At 34.3% G+C, this 18,654-nt stretch overlaps 1 protein-coding gene across 1 annotated transcript; it reads left to right on the top strand.

Moving 5' to 3' along the window:
* The first annotated feature begins 3,768 nt into the window (after window positions 1-3,768).
* CPXCR1 (CPX chromosome region candidate 1) lies at window positions 3,769-4,749 on the top strand. Its single transcript, XM_058535087.1, has 2 exons — window positions 3,769-4,081; window positions 4,142-4,749. The coding sequence occupies exons 1-2, from the start codon at window positions 3,769-3,771 to the stop codon at window positions 4,747-4,749; spliced, it is 921 nt and encodes a 306-aa protein (XP_058391070.1).
* Window positions 4,750-18,654: the final 13,905 nt, after the last annotated feature.

An 18,654-nucleotide genomic window follows, 5' to 3' on the forward strand; every position in this document is an offset into this window, starting at 1 on the left:
GAGGTATAAATGGAGAAGTAGAGGGCAGAAAGACAGAAGAGCAGGTTGGGCCTAGTGAAGGACATCTTTTGGAGGGATTTGTACTACTGAGAATGAAGAGAATTGGTAAGTTAAAAATGAAAAGGAAAATATAAGCGATCTTAAATAAGTACGTTTTAGTCTATATAGCCATTTTATAGTGTTTAAAATTATTTTAGAATTAACTTTGGTTGCTTGATTTATGATTCTTTGATAGAGATGCTACTCTGAGACTTGTTCTTTTGGGTCAGGCCTTCAATATGTTCACATACGATTCTGTGAATATACCTCAAATGGAGAAAAGTTCCTCATTTTATTTATCACTAAATTTTTGAGTGACAAAAACATTTTAAAAGTAAAATTAACAAATTTGGAGGAAACAAAAGAAGTTAAGTTCCCTCAAATGAAGAAGTTGGGGCATAGTGAGGGGTTTCCTGACACTCATAAGTGCTTGGGGCTCAGAAGACACATGTTAATTGAGGACATTTCATCCAAGATAATGTGAAAGTGTACCTCGGAGAGTTTTTCACAAGAGAAAGATGAGACATTCAATTCCTGTACAGAAGTTTTGACTGAGCTGATAAATTGTTAATTCAGTTTGGTGTAAAATTTTTAAATTTTTCGTAGAAGGAACACACATCCTTCCTAGAGCCTGTGAGCATTGGAGGACACAGTTTGATTAGAATAAAAACAAACTTCCCTGAATTTAGAATTGAATCTAATTTAGAAAGGTTCAAAATAACCAGGTTCATTTCAAACTCCATATATACATTTTAAACTTCAACAGATCTTATATGTAAAAATCTGAATCAGAAGAGAGAATATTTGGAAACATCAGCCCTGGTATTTAGTTACAGTTTTTGTTTTATATCACTTTTTACAAAATTAGCCTTTATAAAGATATAACTGTAATATTGTACTTCCTCAAGGACCCAACGACCAACTCAAAATGTGTCTTATTTTAATAATTTTAAACATTATACTTTTAAAAGCTCTTAGACACATTTACTTTTATCTTTTTGAAATATAACAATTTTGGTTTTCTGTCTAATAAACAGTGAAATGTTGCTTTCAGTAAAATATTTAGTACCATATACTGTATATATATACATATATATAATTAAATATAAATTATATATATAACTAAATAAATGCTCTAAGTGAGTAAAGAACATCAAATGTAAAGAATAGAGAACAGGAAAAAGATTAGAGGACTATTATTCTATTGCATAAATAAACATACATATTTGGCTGAGTAATTAGAAAATGATAAAGTAAGGAAGAAGACATATGGCTCTTGGCTATTTCCAAACATAAATTCAGGCATTAAAAGAGAAAGATGATGTTGAATAGAATACTCCATATGTTTCTTGTGCAATTTCAGTGAGGACTTATTTTTTAAATGAACAATAGTGGCCCTAAGTACATAGATTTCTGATGTAGCTTCTCTGCAGAGGATAACAAGCCTTCAGATATAACTTATACCCTGTTGACAAACACATCTTATTATATTTTAATAGCATGACTATCTGTGATAGATATAAGCACATGCACTGGATATATCTTCTCTAAAATGCGAGTGAAGAATGTAGAAGGGAACAATGAATCTCATAGTTAGCCTGGGATGTGGAAGTCGAAGACTCTACCAAAAGGCAAAGCAGAATAGATACTTTACTTGAAGGTAAAAGGCACAGGAGCTGACTAGTCTCCATCTGTTTTATGAAAATATCTTGATTTCTTTTCAGGGTGCATCTGACAAGATCTAGATGACCAACAGGAACTCAAGTTCCCACCAAATTACTGGATCTCAGCCTTACTGAGAAGCAGTCCATCATATCATCCTCAAACTTAGTGAGTTCAATTTTATTTTAGACATCTTCTAAAATGTAGACTCTGTTCATTGTCTTACCTTGATTATAACTCTGTTGTAGCTGAGATGTCTTGATAGAGCCTCTCTAACTGACAATCTTGAACAGATCAAACTCAGTTAAGCTCAGCAAGGACCCACTCCTTAAAATTTGGGGAGTGTATGAAGACACTAAAGAAGAGAATATGGAAAAGTAGACTACAGGATCAAGAAATAAGACTTGAGGAAGACCTACATTTAAATGTTAGGAAGAATTAAAAAAAAACAAGTAAAAAAGACCAATTGGAGAAGGATAAAAGAAGCAGAAGGGTAACAAACAAACAATCACATGGTAGCAGAAGTCAAGGAATAGTATGCTTAAAAGTAGGGGAAAATGAAGAGTGTAAAATTCCATGACCTTCCTAGAACAGCACTAGAGACTGGATCATATAGAATAAAATCACTTTGTGATCACTGCTCTCAGTAAAAAATTTAAAGTCTGTTTGAGAGAAAAATAGTTACACTTGAATTAACATCAAATTTTGGGAAAAAAGACTTACTTAAAGGTAAAATTTTAAGTTAAATATAAGTATGAAATAACAAAAAGACCAGCAGTATTAGAACAGAAAAAGTGTATTGAGTGAATAGAGGAAAGCAAGTTGAACAGGGAAGTGGAGTCAGATTATGGAGGGTCTTTGAAGACCGCAGTTTGAGATAAAGGCCTATGCTACTTTACATCTTTAAATTCAGCTGATGTATCCATAAATTCTGTCTAGATTAGCTCACAAAAGCCAGCCATAAAAAATGGAAGCCAAGTTTGTTAATTTCTCAACTTCCTTTGGATTTGTTTTCAGCCCACTTGCATTTGCCTTTCCCCACTATGTCCTTCAGCAAGAAATTTCCCTATCCATCTTCTACTCTGAAGAAATCTTGCAACTCAGATTGTCCCAAGTCCCCTCATATAAAGGACTAGGAAATATATGGTTCAGAGATTTAGTATCCACGGAAGGTGTTTGAGCAGGTATGTGACCTAAGGAAAGAAGAAGGTAAGAGGAGAGGAGTGAGCCAAGAGTGTGGAACCAGGGAATTCAGCTACTATCAGCAGTGAAGGAAGCATGATGTCATTATTAGCTTGATTAGTGCTGAGGCAGTGAAAATGAAAAGGAAATGGTGAATTTGAAAGATATTTTAATAAATGACTCAGAGTTTGGACTTTTTACTATTCAGCTTCCCACTCTCTTATCCGCTCTGCCTTCTCCTCCCACATAATTCATAATTGTGGTTCTTTGCATAGATATTGCTTTAAAAGAACAGATAAAAGACTAAAACAAAGGAAAAATTCCAAGGGAAGAATAGCTTGTTCTTCATACAAATTCAACCATTTCGTTTTCACATAGGTCTTAATTCTTTCTTAGACATATATACTCGTAAAAAACTGCCTTCTACTTTAGTCTCATTTTAAAATCCCAGGTCAGTAATTCAGATCTATCTTATTAAATACAAATTTTATTTAATTCATAATCCAAAAGGGAATAATTGGGCTTCTTATTGAGAACTATATGTGCTCTAGTACATAGAGTACATTTCTGTATTAGCCAGATGAGAGTTTATGTTATTGCAAGTTTATACAAGTTGCAGAACTAAGCAATGAGAATACCTATTTAAAGGAGTCATATTTGCCCTCAGGTTTGATTTTTCTTATTTTATTTTGTGGGTCTGTGACTCTGATATTAAAGGTGCAAAAAATATATATTTTTTGTATATATTTATTTAAAGGTGTGAGAAAGCATGGGAATAACACATCCACATGCTTTTTGCCAGGACTAAAACACTGACTTCTTATGAAGTGGAGCATTCCTCAATTTAATGGATCTTTGTCTTCTTTCTCATAAATAGAACCCAGAATGACTTCTCCTACTAAAGAAGAAAGCAATCCAGCTGACAATGCTCTAAAAAATCCAGAAAATGAGGCTCCAAATGACTGTAGTACAGATATACAGCCTTTATTTGCTGATTCTAATATAATTTCTCAGATGGAAAGCAACTCAATGAACAGGGAGCTAGACACACCAACCTCCCAGGAGCATGCTGTTCCTCAAGCACCGGAAAACAATGAGCTTGAAATAGAGGAGACTCAAAAAGATCCTCAAAAAGAAGATTTAAGGAAAGAAGAGTGCCTTCTAATTCAGATCCCCATTCCTAGAAAATGGGTCTTTCTCATGTCAAGATTAGAAAGAATTACCTTTCTGAATATCCCACTAGTAAAAATTGATAAAAACAATCCCTTAACTAATAGAGCAAGATCCTCCTCAGGAAAAGTGGAGATGAAATCAAGTAATTTCTGTCATAGCACCATAAATTACAAAATTCATCTCCAACTCTCAACTTCATGGAGAATCCCATTCATTAACAATCATGACATAGAAAGAATGACTCTCCATCTGCTGTATGGGAGACATTTCTTTCAGGGTGCAGGTCATCAAAATACCATGTGGGTAAAGCAAAAATATATAGCATTTCTTCCTCATCAAAATGTCCTCACCCATAAGGAGGAGGTATTAATATTTAGAAGACCTTTGAAGGTGTGCTACTACCATCCCCTCATTGAGAGAATGACATCAGGAAAATTTTACAAATCAATTGATACTAAAGGGAAGGATGAATTCCACATTTTTGTGAGGCCTGTGTTCTGTGGCCTATGGACCCAAATTCAAAACACATTTAATAGAAAAGCTTTTGAGGCTCATTTGAGATCTCACCATAATAGGATATTTGTGATCACAAGCACCACAAAGGGTTGGAAATACCTATGTCCTATTTGTGGGAGTAGTTTCAACAATTTGGTTGAATTTAGAGAGCATTTCTGTAAATTTCCTGGGAATTAAGATCAATTGAGGTGAATTTAACTTCTAAAAATCCATAATTTCACTACTAAATTGAGACAAATTTGCATGAACATAAATTTTAATATTGTTAGATAAAGTTGCAGAGAGGAACACAAAATAATAGGATATATCATGAAAAAACATCTTTGAGAAAAGAGGAACAGTTTTTAAGGAAGCCTCTGTTTACACTGTGCTATTACAAATAGATCAACAAAATATCAGGCCCTTGATCTGTATTGAGTCAGCAACTGAACTAAGAAAATGTCTGTACTTTCATAACATCCATTTCTGCAGATAGGAATATTGTTAATATTATCAGATTCCAGGTTCACAGGATCCTGACAATGATAGCAAATGTATATTGGAAGGCTAGACAAAGTTCTACCAGATGTTTGTAGAGACTCTGCTATATTTAAATCTGAAATGTTCTCCATAAATTCAATAAAAATCATTTTAAAGACATTGAAAGTTGCATTGTATGCTTACAACTAGATAAAAATTCCTGTGCCTAGAAAAAAAAAGTGTAAGTATTATAAATATGCTACATTTATATGATAATTTTGATGATTCAAAATAAAAATTAAACTCATAAAAAGAAAATAATGTGATAGAAGTGAAATAATTTGAGATAGAAATGGACAAATATTAAACTGACAGCATACCACTGTAACCATTTTTTTCTTGGATAGATTCTTCATTATTGCCTACCATCACTACCCAAATTTTACATTCCCTCATGCATATATACACAAGTGCCCAAACATATTTAAGGAGTTTCCTATCCTGCTACTTGCAGCTCAAATTTCTGCACCTTCTCTTTCCTTTGATCTGAATATTCATAGAAAGTAAAGGTAGACTCCATAAGTACACCTCTAAGTCAACTCATGTTTATTGGTCAGCCATTATGTGTGAAGCACTATGGTAGGATCATTGCATGTGTTAGTTAATCTTCACAATAATCTTACATGTATGCATTTTTATGACAAAATTAAATGCATAGAAACAGTTTACAGGAAATTGAATGACTTTCCCAGGTCACACATTTAGTAAGTGCATGCTGTTGTTATCGTATAATAAGGTAATATAGCTGGAATTTACTTTAATGGGAGGCTTGTTGTATATTCTACCTTATTTAATAAGTATGTATGTATAAAATAACATAGAATCTATTTAATCCATATATATATACTGCATTACAGAAATCCTTAAACTCTCATGAAGCAGAGGATACTTAGGCTATATCTAAGATAGGTCAAATTTATTCATGTGGAGGTAAATTTGCTGCTTCCAGATACAATTATTCAGTGTCAACAGTGAATCAAAGTGAACAATTAAACTGATTAAGACAACAGGCTACATCAAATGTTTCTCCATTTCTAAAAATACATGCTATTTGAGTTTTTATCTCATTAAAGCAAATGAGATATGAAATATAGTTTTACAAAACTGTAAGCCATCAAGTAGATATAAATAAAAATAAAATACAAAAAATTCTTTTGTTCTTCATTTTTCCTGAGGATAAAATAAACATTGCAATTTGATTTAAAAGGTAGGGTTTATCACTGTCACATTACCATCCATGGAATCCACATTTTAGCTGGCAAACCTCCACAAAATTTGAAAATATTATTTAAATGCAGAAAAAAGTAGTTAAACTGGAATTATTCACATTTTTGTCAGAAATACAAAGGTATCTCTTGAGCTAAAATTTTAGAAATGATAAATGAGAATCAGAATTAAGACAGAATAACAAAATCAGAAGAATCTAAAATAAAGAATCCTTTATTCTTTATTTTAGAAGGAAATACATCCTTCTCTAGCAGCCTACTTGAAAGATATTCTCAACCTCTGTAGAGAAGGAAAGCAAGTTAATACCTAGAAAAAGATGAATGAGTAATGCAGTTCAATGTTTAAAAAGATTGTTTTCTATCTTTAAAAATTTGCAAAGTACCTCAACACCTCACAAGTGTACTTATTTTTTCGCAAAAATACAGGAATAATCACGTATGTTATTCCTTTTATGATTGTATTAGTAATCTTCAGGATTTCTTCACAGAACGTTATATTTTAAAATATAGGTACAGGATATTACCTTTATTTCATATATACACATTAACTAGCATCAAAAATAATATATTATGTTAACAACATCAAGACCAGCAAATTATATACTCAATACAGAGTAGAATACATTTTTAGAGTAAATAAGCTTATGGAACTCTGAAAATGGCAGCCTTTACATTTTAATGTTCTCAAATTGTGACTAGTTAGAATTTAAGACTATATTCTTATATTTTATTTCAAAAGTGTATCTTATAACAAAGTTTTCTATTTACCTCATAGTATTTATCTGTTATCAGTGTGTTGAATATCTCTTTGTAAGTTATGTTTTTAGACATATTTAATCAGAGCAATTCCAGGTTTTTGAAAGAATGAAACTGCATTACACATGTGGTAATAATTTTATTCTAATTTATACAAGACATTTTAAAAGTTAAATTGAAAGCATGAAAAATATTCTGGGAAATCTTCTAAAATTACAAGAAAAGTGAATTCTCAAATAATAACTGATTTTATTCACACTTTCAATGAGCATATTTAGTGTCTAATACCATTCATTTTACATAGAAACAATCTGAGATGACTCATTTTAATCAATAGAAATAAAAGGGCTGAGAATATATTGTATCTGATGTCTGATTTTGGATTTTTTTTGCTTCACAGTTTGGATATGAAAGCTCCCAAACTGTGGATTTATATACTAAGAATCTAGTACTGCAGAGTCATTCATATTAAAAAAAAATAGATTTAAATTCTAAGTAAACTATTATTATTCAACTCATGTATGAAATGCATCATATATTAAAATGTAGTCAGTAGTTATTTGTTCAATTGTCAATTTGAAATAAAAATTATTAATTTAATTAAATCATCATATTGAAATCAGCTTACAAATTTTATTATAATGTTTGACTGTTATAATGCTAACAACTGATTTTAAACAATTTTATAAAACTTTCATTTTTCAAAAGGAAAACTTGGGTTGCAAGTGTTTATAATTTATTCCATCTAGTAATCAGCTAAGAAAAATAGAGTGGTTATTGTGCAATAAAGTAATGATTATCTATAGATTTGATGAGTGATCATTTACTGTTCTTGTGTAAATCTCAAACTTTTCTAAGACTCACCATAGTTTATGCTAGCTGATGGGTGCTTTGTTTAGAGAAAATTTGTCCTGTTTCTACATCCTGTGAAGAGGCACGGACAGCTGTTGTTCATAACTTTTCACAGATGTTTGTATGCAAACAACCTTGGAAGCTATAGATAGTATCTCCCTCTGGAGCAGAAGGTAGATTAGATTTCTTTCCTAACCAGGATATTAAACATAATGTCTCTCTCAAAGGCAAAGGTTGGGAAAGTTTGCAAGCAGCCCTCTTATAAGATTGGGAGTTTTCTAAATTCAGAGTTCCTCACTAATGACACAAACCCATTGTGTGCACAATATTTACCTGCGCACTTTGCATCATCCCTGCATGACTTGGAAGGCAGGGAGAAACAATGCAAATAGAAAGCTCAGGCTGCCTGCTTTGCCATGAGTAATAAAGATCTTTGTCTCTGCCCCAGGAGTCTCATATCTTTTGTTTGCATCCATGAAACTGTGGCAAGCCAACTTCAAGATTTGAAGCAGGGTAAAATCTCAAACTCTGCACAGTTCTTGATATTTGAAAGAAAGCTGGGTGAATAAAATCCTTGTTAACCAAATTTTGTTATTTTTAACTAAGTGAGACCTCCTATTCCTTCAATAAACTCAAAGCACAACATCGTTGAGTATAACATGGTTAACTGGGATAAAGTATTAGTATGAATGTGTAAGCACACACAGGTTAATGAAAAAAGCATTGGGGTAATTTAGGAGTCAACCATTTTATTCTTCACCAAACAACCACTTCTGTGAATGGAAGTTACATATCTGTTACTGCTTCTGAATCTGAGCTTATAGAATATAAATATGACTTAACTCTCACTAAATTAAATATTAGAAAACTTTCTCTTTATCTGGATAGTCTGATGAATATACATACTCTTTCTTGGTAACATCTAGAAGTACCTGACAGTCAGAGTAAGAACAACAACAAGAAAATCAGAGCAAGGAAGACATTTGTATTATTTAACTGAGAAATACTAGACTACTTATTAATGAATAGAGTAGAGAAAATCAGAGGTTCAAAGTTAATGCTAAAGTTTCAAAAGATACGTTAATAATTTTGGCATTGCATGGTATTTTGGATCTTTACTAAGCATTGAGCAGTATATCGTTTTAGAGAGTTATTCATGATGTTTTAATGTAACCAATATTTATTTTTCAATAAAGATGTTATAATTAAAATATTATTGCATAAATAACATATAGTGCATGAAATGTATGTAAATGTAAAACTATAGCTGTGCTGCTAACAACATTTTTTAATGATTTCCCTTAAAAGGTGATTATATCAACATACGGTACGGAATAACAACAAAGGGAAAGGAAAGGAAAGGAAAGAGAAAATTAATAATATAGATTTGCTTTGTTTTAGTCTCTGTGAAAGCTGATGACATCTAAGAAAGTGTAAAGAAAATTTCCAACCTAAGTCTGGAAGAGAAAAGAAAAATTTTGACATGGTTTTGTACGTGGATCCTGTGGTATGTCACTCAGTATGCCACTCAGATATACCTCTCGAGTATGGAGTCACTCATTCCCCAAACATCAAGGATTGTTGCCTGTAGTCCACTCACAGTGTAGTCCCTCTCTAGAAATTGCCCTCAACCAAGGTTCTATCCCCTTTCTAGTGCCAGCCCACATTCAATTACTGACCAATGAGAAGATATAAAACTTGGCCCCTTGCCTCATTTCAGGACATTGCTGAAGGGCATCCCAGCTCCAGAGCTCCCTTGAAATTGTCTAAAGTCTTTTAACTGCTTCACATTTGAACTCGGCCTTTAAATAATCCTGCTGCCCTCACTTTCTCACAGGTGTTGTTGTCAGTGGTATTCCACTCCACCCCACACATACAAAAAAATTTCCTGAACATAAATCTCTGTCTCAGAGTCTTTTTTCTAGTGAATCTGATCTAAGACATTTGGAACAAAGAAAGGAGGCAAGAATAATTAACAGAGACAAAAAGAGATAATATGACCTAATGTCAAAATCATTAACTTGAATGTGATTCAGAAGAACAGACAGGTGTTTTAATAAGAGTAAACCATCTGGCAAGTCTGTTATGCATGAAGCAGAAGAAGGAAATGGATAATCACTAACTTTAAAAGTCAGAGCTGCAAGGTAAAATATTTTTTTAAAGACTATAACAGACCGTTCTAGATGTCATTAAAAGCTATGACAGGCTGAGCATTTTGTTCTTATTTGTGTGTTTGAGAGTACTTTCTGTACACTTAGAACACTTTTAGGAAATTATAGATCACATATTTGTATAAATATAAACAACAGCATGGCTTTTCCAAGAAAACTACATTAGAACAAATTGAATATTAAGAAATATACATCAGATTAACTTTTCTCCACTCAAAAGATGAAACAACAAAAAGTTCTCCCTCACATAATCCCCCTTCTACAAATCTCCATTCTCTACAGTTTTCATCCATATTGGTTTTGAAATTTCCAGAAAAGATTCATCTAGCAATTCAAAATTCACAAGTAATATTACTCATTTATTTTCTTTTCACTTGTGTTTCTTTCTTATTTATGTTGTATCTTTCCTTTCCTGAAAAGACAATACAAGTAAAGGAGCACCCTGAAAATCCTTCAACTTTGTTGAGGAGAGGGCAGCTATAAATTGAGAATTCAATTTCCTAATCGTATGTATGCAATCTCAATGTGTTTAATTACCAAACATAAAATCTAGAAGGAAAACTAATTGACTTTACTGAGTTCCTACTATGTGCATAACACTGTGTTAGGCACAATAAGAACAGTATTTGCCAAATTTCAGTTAATAGTATTAACTCTCAAGATGTTTGCCATATCCAAATAATATTTTTATTATTTTACACAACAGTTTTATTTAAATTGACTAATTTTTTTGCTTAAATTAATTACAATGGACATGAGTGGGTAAGAAAAAAGAGACAGATATGAAAGTTGTGTGGGCAATGGCCTCTGAAGAAAACCTGTACTCAAAATTGGAGAGTAGTGACTAGCAACTTCAGGGATGGCAAGAGAATTAGGTCTTGATCTGCTGATTCAAGTTTCCAGGGTAACAGTGGGCAGGAAAAGGATAAAAATGTTAAAGCTTTGCTTGACCTATAATATTCTGCAAACTATACAGGAAAAAAAGGACTCCAGTCTGAGGAAAAATTTGGCCAAGGAAATATGCAGAAATAGACAGAAAGTAGAGAATTGAGTATCTGCAATTGATAGATTTATGTAAGGGTATTATAGAGAGAAGTTGCAATCAAGATGAGGCCAAAACTAAAAAATGTGAGAGATGCGTAAAATGGGAGGACCTAAGGAAGAAATGTATGAGCTGGAGTTGAAAGATAGAGAGCCTCTAACAGGTATAATTTTATGGATTAAGATTAAAGCCACTTTAGGAAAGAGTCTGAGCTGAAGGAGGAATGTAGTGTGAAGATTGAGGCCTAGAATGAAATATGTAGAGAGTTGAAAGAAGAAAGGTCGAAAGAATATAACAATATGAGAACAGAGGGATATATTGGACTTTTTAAAATGGCATTCAGGAATTGGTTGAAGTTGAAGGAGGGAGATTGAAGATGGAGGTTCTAAAAGTTGGAAGATGAGAAAGATGGGGACTAGGAGGGGCTACTAAGAATTGAAGTTGGGGATGCCAAAATGGGTGGCAGACACAGAAGTGGAGAAACAAGTTCATGAGTAGCAGACAGTGGGAGAGAAACAGTTTCAGAAGGTCAATCCCCTCCTTATGAGGCTTCACAGATTGTCTTACTGAAAATGAACAGTGAATATAACAATGCCAGTCAGCATTCAGTGAATAGAGTTCATATGTCAGTGCACCACTAAGTAATCTGGTGTTCTAACAGAGATACTGGTACCACCTACAGGGCAACAACATCTATGGACTGATAATGTATATGAGGTAGTCTGGGGGTTCAATGAGTTTACAAGGTAGTTGGGAAGATAAAACTTGCATATATGAAATAGAGAACACTTAAGTGTTAAAATAAGTTTCAAGAGTAATTCAGATAAAATGAAAAATACAAATAAACAAAGTAATGAGATATAACTTTATAAATAAGGTAGAAATGAACCTTAAAATATGGACAGGGTAGAGATATGAGGAGACTGGCAGAGTGTTCAAATAAAGTGAGGAGTTTAGTAAGTGAAAAACATGAAGAACAAAATTGACATATCCCCACATGTTAATTTTTTTGAGAAAACTAATTCACATTAGATGGCAAGTAGGCAGTAAATATCTTTCTGGTAGGCAATATCTATGATTCTTTCTTGTAGTACTAATATTCAATAAAAATAACTTTAGCTAGATGGTATAGAAATACTAGGGGAAAGCCCTAGAAGCCACACTTAAATTGGAGGACTTGATATGTTGGACAAAAGTAGCACTAGTAGAGTGTTGTGTGATATGGCAGCAGCAGTGTCATTAGATGCTGGTATCTGCAGTATGAACGGTAGAGTAGAAGAGAATAGAGGATAAAGGATAAAGACTAATAGACTATTGCAGTCATACAAATATGAGGTGGAGTGGTAGCAGCAGGAACAGAAAAGTACAGATAATCCAGTAAATGTGGCTAAAGACAAAATGGCAGGCATTGGTGAGTGGTATTAAAAAATCCGGGCATAAAAAGTAGTAAGAGTCAAATACTATACCTATATTTCTTCCTTTGAGAGCCATAGAAAAGTGATCCACCAGACTAAAATAAAGCTAGTGGAACTGGGTGCCAGTTTGTTGAGATGAGGAATTGGTTCTGGCTATATTGGCTGAGGTCACAATTGATCGTTGAACTGAAAATGATCTGGCTGCAGTTAAAATGTGTCATATGTCAAGTAAATATGCATTTATACATATATATTTGGAAATCATCTATGCAGAGGTGGGAATGAAACCATGAAAATGTATGAATTATTGAAATGATAAATTAGAGAGAGAAAACGGTTTTGAGGAATAAATTTTGGGAAACATGCTCTAAAAAGTGTGAAGGAAAATAAAAACCAGAAAAAAAGACAGAGGAGCAAGCAGAATGGTAAAAGTGGAACCAAGGAAATCCAATGTCCTAGAAGCTAAGACAAGAAAGCACTTTAATGATTGAGTTATCAAATGAAACAAAAATCAATGCAACCAAAGAGACTATTTCCAGGATGGTGGCCCAAAGAGCTTTGTGTACCTTTGTCTTTTTGTTTCAGGTAGGGGGGCTCTTTTCAACTTTTCTTATAAGGCAGGTCTAATGGCAATGAACTCCCTCAGCTTCTGTTTGTCTGGGAAAGCTTTTATTTCTCTGTCATATCTGAAAGGTAACTTTGCTGGATAGAGTACTCTTGGCTGACAGTTTTTATCATTCAATATTTTTAATATATAATTCCATTTTCTCCTAGCCTGTAAAGTTACTGTATCAGAAATCCACTGATAGCCTAATAAGGGTTCCTTTGTAGGTTATATTCTTCTCTCTGGCCACCCTTAATATTCTTTCTTTGTCATTGACTTTTGATGGTTTTTAGATAATGTGTCTTGGAGAAGGTCTTCTTTGTTGAAATAATTAGATGTTCTTTAGCTTTATGTACTTGTACATCCAGTTCCCTCCCCAGGTTTGGAAAGTTCTCAGCTATTATTTCTTTAAATAAACCCTCTACTCCTTTCTCCCTTTCTTCTCCTTCTGGGATAACTGTTATCCTTATGTTGCCTTTCCTAATTGAGTCATATTTCTCATAGAATTAAAAAAAAAATCTTAATTTTCTCTTCTCTTCCACCTGAGTAATTTCTAGATTTCTCTCTTCAAGCTTGCTAATTCTCTCTTCCATATGGTCTGCTCTATTTCCAGTGCTTTCTACTTTAATCTGCATCTCATTCATAGTCTTCTTTAGCTCAAGAATTTTTTTTTTTTAAAGTTTTACTCCCTTTGGTGAAGTACTCCTTCTGTTCATTAGTTTTATTCCTGAGCTCATTGAACTGTCTTTCTGAGTTTTCTTGCAACTAATTGAGTTTCTTCATGACAGCTATTTTGAATTCTCTGTCAGTTAGATTACAATCTTCTGTGACTTCAAGTTTGGTTTCTGGAGAGTTGTCGTTTTCTTCTTGTGTACTGTGTTATTGTAGTTCTTCATGGTGCTTGAGGAGCTGCTCTTCTGTCAGTGCATTTGTGGTAGCAGACACCTGTCTTATTTGTGTAAGTCTTTTTCTACTTGATTCTGAGCTCCTTCTGGTTGTATTTGAGAGCCTGCACTTTCCACACTCCACTGCCTTTGTCAGAGGCATTGTCACTACCATTGTTGTGCTGCTTGTGCCTCTGAAGTTGCTGGTGTCTTGCTGCTTATGACGTTGCAGTCACAGGGGTCACTGGGCTGCAAGCACCTCTGCTGCTTCCAGGGTCACCTGGGTCACATGTTCCCCCACTGCAGTGGGGGGAGGTGTAGTTTGGGGCTTAACCCAGCTTCCTGGGCACCTCTTCCGTGCCTCAGTTTATTGGGTCTGCAGGCACAGCTGCTATAGGAGAGGAGACCAAAGTTATGGGCACCTCTGTTGCTGGGTGTGATTGAGATCATGGGCTCCACTGTTGCTATTACTTGGCTCCTCACAGGCTCTCCACAGGCTAGGCACTGCTACCACATGTTCCTCCTGCCCTGTTGCTTCCAGGTCCTGGGGGTGTTGGCAGTGCTGATGCTGGGGGCACTGGGTTTGCAGATATCACTGCCACCGCCAGGTGGGCTGGGGTCATGCGCAACACCACCACCACCATAAAGGGAGACTTACCTGGGTCACAAGCACTGTTGGGACACCTAAAGCCTCTTGTCTCTCATGCTTGTGCAGTTCTTGGGACCTCAGGTCATGGACACTGCTGCCACTGCTGAGGACCCAAGATCTTATAAGCAGCTCCCTCTGCTGGCAGAGCCAGTGTTGTGGTGCCACCCCCAGGGGCTGGGTCACAGGCACTGCTGCAGCTCCTGAAGCCTCAGGTTGCAGGTGCCATCCACCACTGCTGGGGGAGGGATAGGGGTTAGCTGCAACTGCCATTGTGGCTTCTGCAATCTCTGGTCTTGGGCACTGGGATGATACCTGGAACATCAAATCAAGAGCACTGTCACCACCACCAGGGGTATCGGGGTTTTGGATGCAGCCCACATGCTGGAAGGGCCAATGTCAAAGGCGCATCACCAGGGGAGGGTGCTTGGTCACAGGTATCATTGAGGTTCCTGGAGCCCTCGGTTGTGGGCCCACATTGATTCCTGACACCTTCAGGAGCATAGACTGCCTGGATTCCTGGGACCTCAAAAGTGGGTGTTAGCTCAGTTCCTGAGGCCTCTGGTCACAGGTACAGCTACAATTCCTGGAACTTCTATTCTGGGGAGCTGCCACCACTGCTACCCTCTTTCCAGTGCCTCCATGAGGTCCATTCCACCCACTTTCAGATATATAAATGTATGGATCTCTCAGGCATTCTGATGTGCTGTGCAGAGAGTACTTTGTTGGTCTATGGATGTCCTACCGGTTGTAACTTAGAGGAGAGAGACAAAGGGAACAGCTCACTCCACTATAATGCTGACATCACTCTCCAAAGTATCTTTTCTGACCAAAATGAAATAAAACGAGAAATCAAAACCAAAAGGAAAACTTGAAAATTCAGAAATAAGCAAAAGTTAAGCAACACACTTTTAAATAGCCAATGGATGAAAGAAAAAAATCACAAGGGAAAATAGGAAAAAATCTTGGACAGATGAACATGAAAAGACAACTTAACAAAACTTATGGAATGAAGTGAAAGCAATGCTGAGAGGTGCGTTAGTAGCTATAAACACTTATATTAAGAAAGAGAGAAGATCTCAAATCAACAACCTAATTTTATGTTAAGGAATTAGAAAAAATAAGAATGAACAGAACCCAAATCTAGCAGAGGAAGGAAATAATAAAGATGAGTGCAGACATAAATGAAATAGAGAAAAGAAATATAATAGAGAAAATCAATGAAACCAAGAGTTGGTTCTTGGAAGAGATCAACAAAATTGACAAATCTTTAGTCAGATTGTCTTAGAAATAAAATAAGACTCAAATACCTAAAACTGGAAATGAAAGTGGGGATATTACTACTGATTTTACAGAAAAAAAAAGGATTATAAGGGAGTACAATGAAAAATTGTATGCTAACATACTGGATAATCTAGACGAAAGACAAATTCCTAGAAACACACAATCTTCCAAGACTAAATCTTGAAGAAACAGTAGCTCTGAATAGACTGTAAACAGTAGGAAAATTGAATCAGTAATCAAAAACCGGCCAAAAAGAAAAGTCCTAGACGACATGAGTTCACTGCTGAATTCAACCAAACATTTAAATTAGATTTAACACTACTGTTAAAATTTTCCAAAAAATTAAAGATGAAGGGACACTTCCAAACTGATTAGATGAGGCCAGCATTACTCTGATACAAAAACCAGACAAAGGCACTACAAGGAAAGAGAACTACAGACCAATATCTCTATTTAATATTGATGTAAAATTTCTCAACAAAATACTAGCAAAACAAATTCTGGAGCAACTTGAAAGGATTATACACCATGACCAAGTGGGATATATTGTTGGAATGCAAGGGGAGTTCAACATATTAAAATCAATCAATGTAACACACCACATTAACCAAAAGAGAGAGAGAAAAAAAAACACATGATATCTCAATTGATGCCAAGAAAGCATTTGACAAAATTAAACACATTTTCATGATAAAAACACTCAACAAAAAGGAATAGAAGGAAATTTCCTCAACATAATGAAGGCCAAATATGAACAAACCACAGCTAACATCATACACAATGTTGAAAGATTGAGAATTTTTTCTCTACGATCAGAAACAAGACATGGACACCTATTTTTACCACTTCTATTCAACATAGTATTGGAAGCCCTACCTGGTGCAATTAGTCAAGAAAAGTAAATAAAAGACATCCAAACAGGAAAGGAAGAAATAAAATTATCTCTGTTTGTGGATGAGATGATCTTATATGTAGAAAATCCTAAAGATTACACACACACACACAAACCATTAGAACTAATAAACAATTTCAGCACAGTTGCAAGATACAAAATCAACACACAAAAATTAGTTGTGTTTGAAGACACTAAGAATTATCAATCTGAAAAGGAAATTAATAAAACTATTCCATTTATAATACCTTCAAGAAGAATAAAACACTTAGGAGTAGGCTTCACCAAGGTGACAAAGATTTATGTATGGAAAACTACAGAAAATTGTTGAAAAAAATTAAAGAAAACACAAATAAATGGAAAGACAGCTCATGTTTAAGGATTGGAAGATTTAATATTGTTAAAATGTAAATACTTCCCAAAGCAATCTACAGATTCAATGCAATTCCTATCAAAATCACAATATCTTTTTTTACAGAAATAGAAAAATTCATCCTTAGTCATAGAGAATCTCAAGGAAGTATAGATAGACAAAACAATCTTGAAAAAAAAGTAACAAAGCTGGAAGTCTCACTTTCATTGTTTCAAAGCTTACTACAAAGCTACAGTAATCCAAAAGTGAAATACTGGTATAAAGACATATAGACCAATGGAAGAGAATAGAGAACCTAGAAATAAGCCCACACATTTATTTTCAAATGATTTTCCATAAGGGTGCCAAGACCATTCAATAGGGAAAGGACAGTATTTTCAATAAATGGCGCTAGGAAAACTAGATATCCATGTGAAAAAGAAGGAAGTTGGCACCTTATATTACACCATGTACCAGAATTAAATAAAAATGGATTGAAGATGTAAACATAAGAGTTATAATTATAAAATTCTTAGAATAAAACATAGGGCAAGTATTTAATGACATTGAATTTGGAAATTAATTTTTGGATATGACATCAAAGAGATAGACCACAAAAGAAAAAATAGATAAATTGGACTTCATCTAAATCAAAAACTTTTGTGTATCATAAAACACTATCAACGGATTGAAAAGGCAGCTCGCATAATGAGAGAAAATATTTGCAAATCATATATACAATAAGAGATTAATACCTAGAATATATAACAAACTCCTGCAACTCACCATCAACAAAAAATACAACCCAATTAAAACTGAGCAAAGGACTTAAATAGATATTTCTTTAAAGAAAATACACACATGGCCAATAAGCATATAAAAAGCTGCTCAACAACATTAATCATTAGGGAAATACAAATCAAAACCACAATGAGAGACCATTTTGCATTGCTTAGGATGGTTATTATAAAAAAAATAATAATAAACATTTGTGAGGATGTGGAGAAATTGGAATCCTTGTGAATTATTGGTGGGAATGGAAAATTATGCACCCACTATTCGTGGGTATGATATGCACCCATATGATAGTTCCTCAAATAATTAAAAATATAATTGCAGTATAATCAGCAATTCCACTTCTGGATATGTACCCAAAATAATTAAAAATAGGGACTGTAACAGATATCTGTGCACCAATTCATAGCATCATTATTCACAGTAGCCAAATGTGGAAACAACTCAAATGTCCATCACTGAATGAAAGAATACATAAAGCGTGGTGTATACATACAACAGAATATTATTCAACCTTAAAAACGAGTGAAATTCTGACACATGCTACAACATGGATGAACTTTGAAGACATTATGTAAAATGAAATATACTAGACACAAAAGGACGAATATTTTATTATTATATTTATATGATGTACCTAGAGA

This window comes from Diceros bicornis, chromosome X (assembly GCF_020826845.1).
Source record: "Diceros bicornis minor isolate mBicDic1 chromosome X, mDicBic1.mat.cur, whole genome shotgun sequence".
Taxonomy (NCBI): domain Eukaryota; kingdom Metazoa; phylum Chordata; class Mammalia; order Perissodactyla; family Rhinocerotidae; genus Diceros; species Diceros bicornis.

Bases quoted from the DNA above. Each gene is read 5' to 3' on its own strand.
- CPXCR1 (XM_058535087.1), top strand. From the start codon at position 3,769: ATGACTTCTCCTACTAAAGAAGAAAGCAATCCAGCTGACAATGCTCTA. The intron at 4,082-4,141 runs TCATGTCAAGAT...AAATTGATAAAA, and splicing joins TCCTAGAAAATGGGTCTTTC to ACAATCCCTTAACTAATAGA.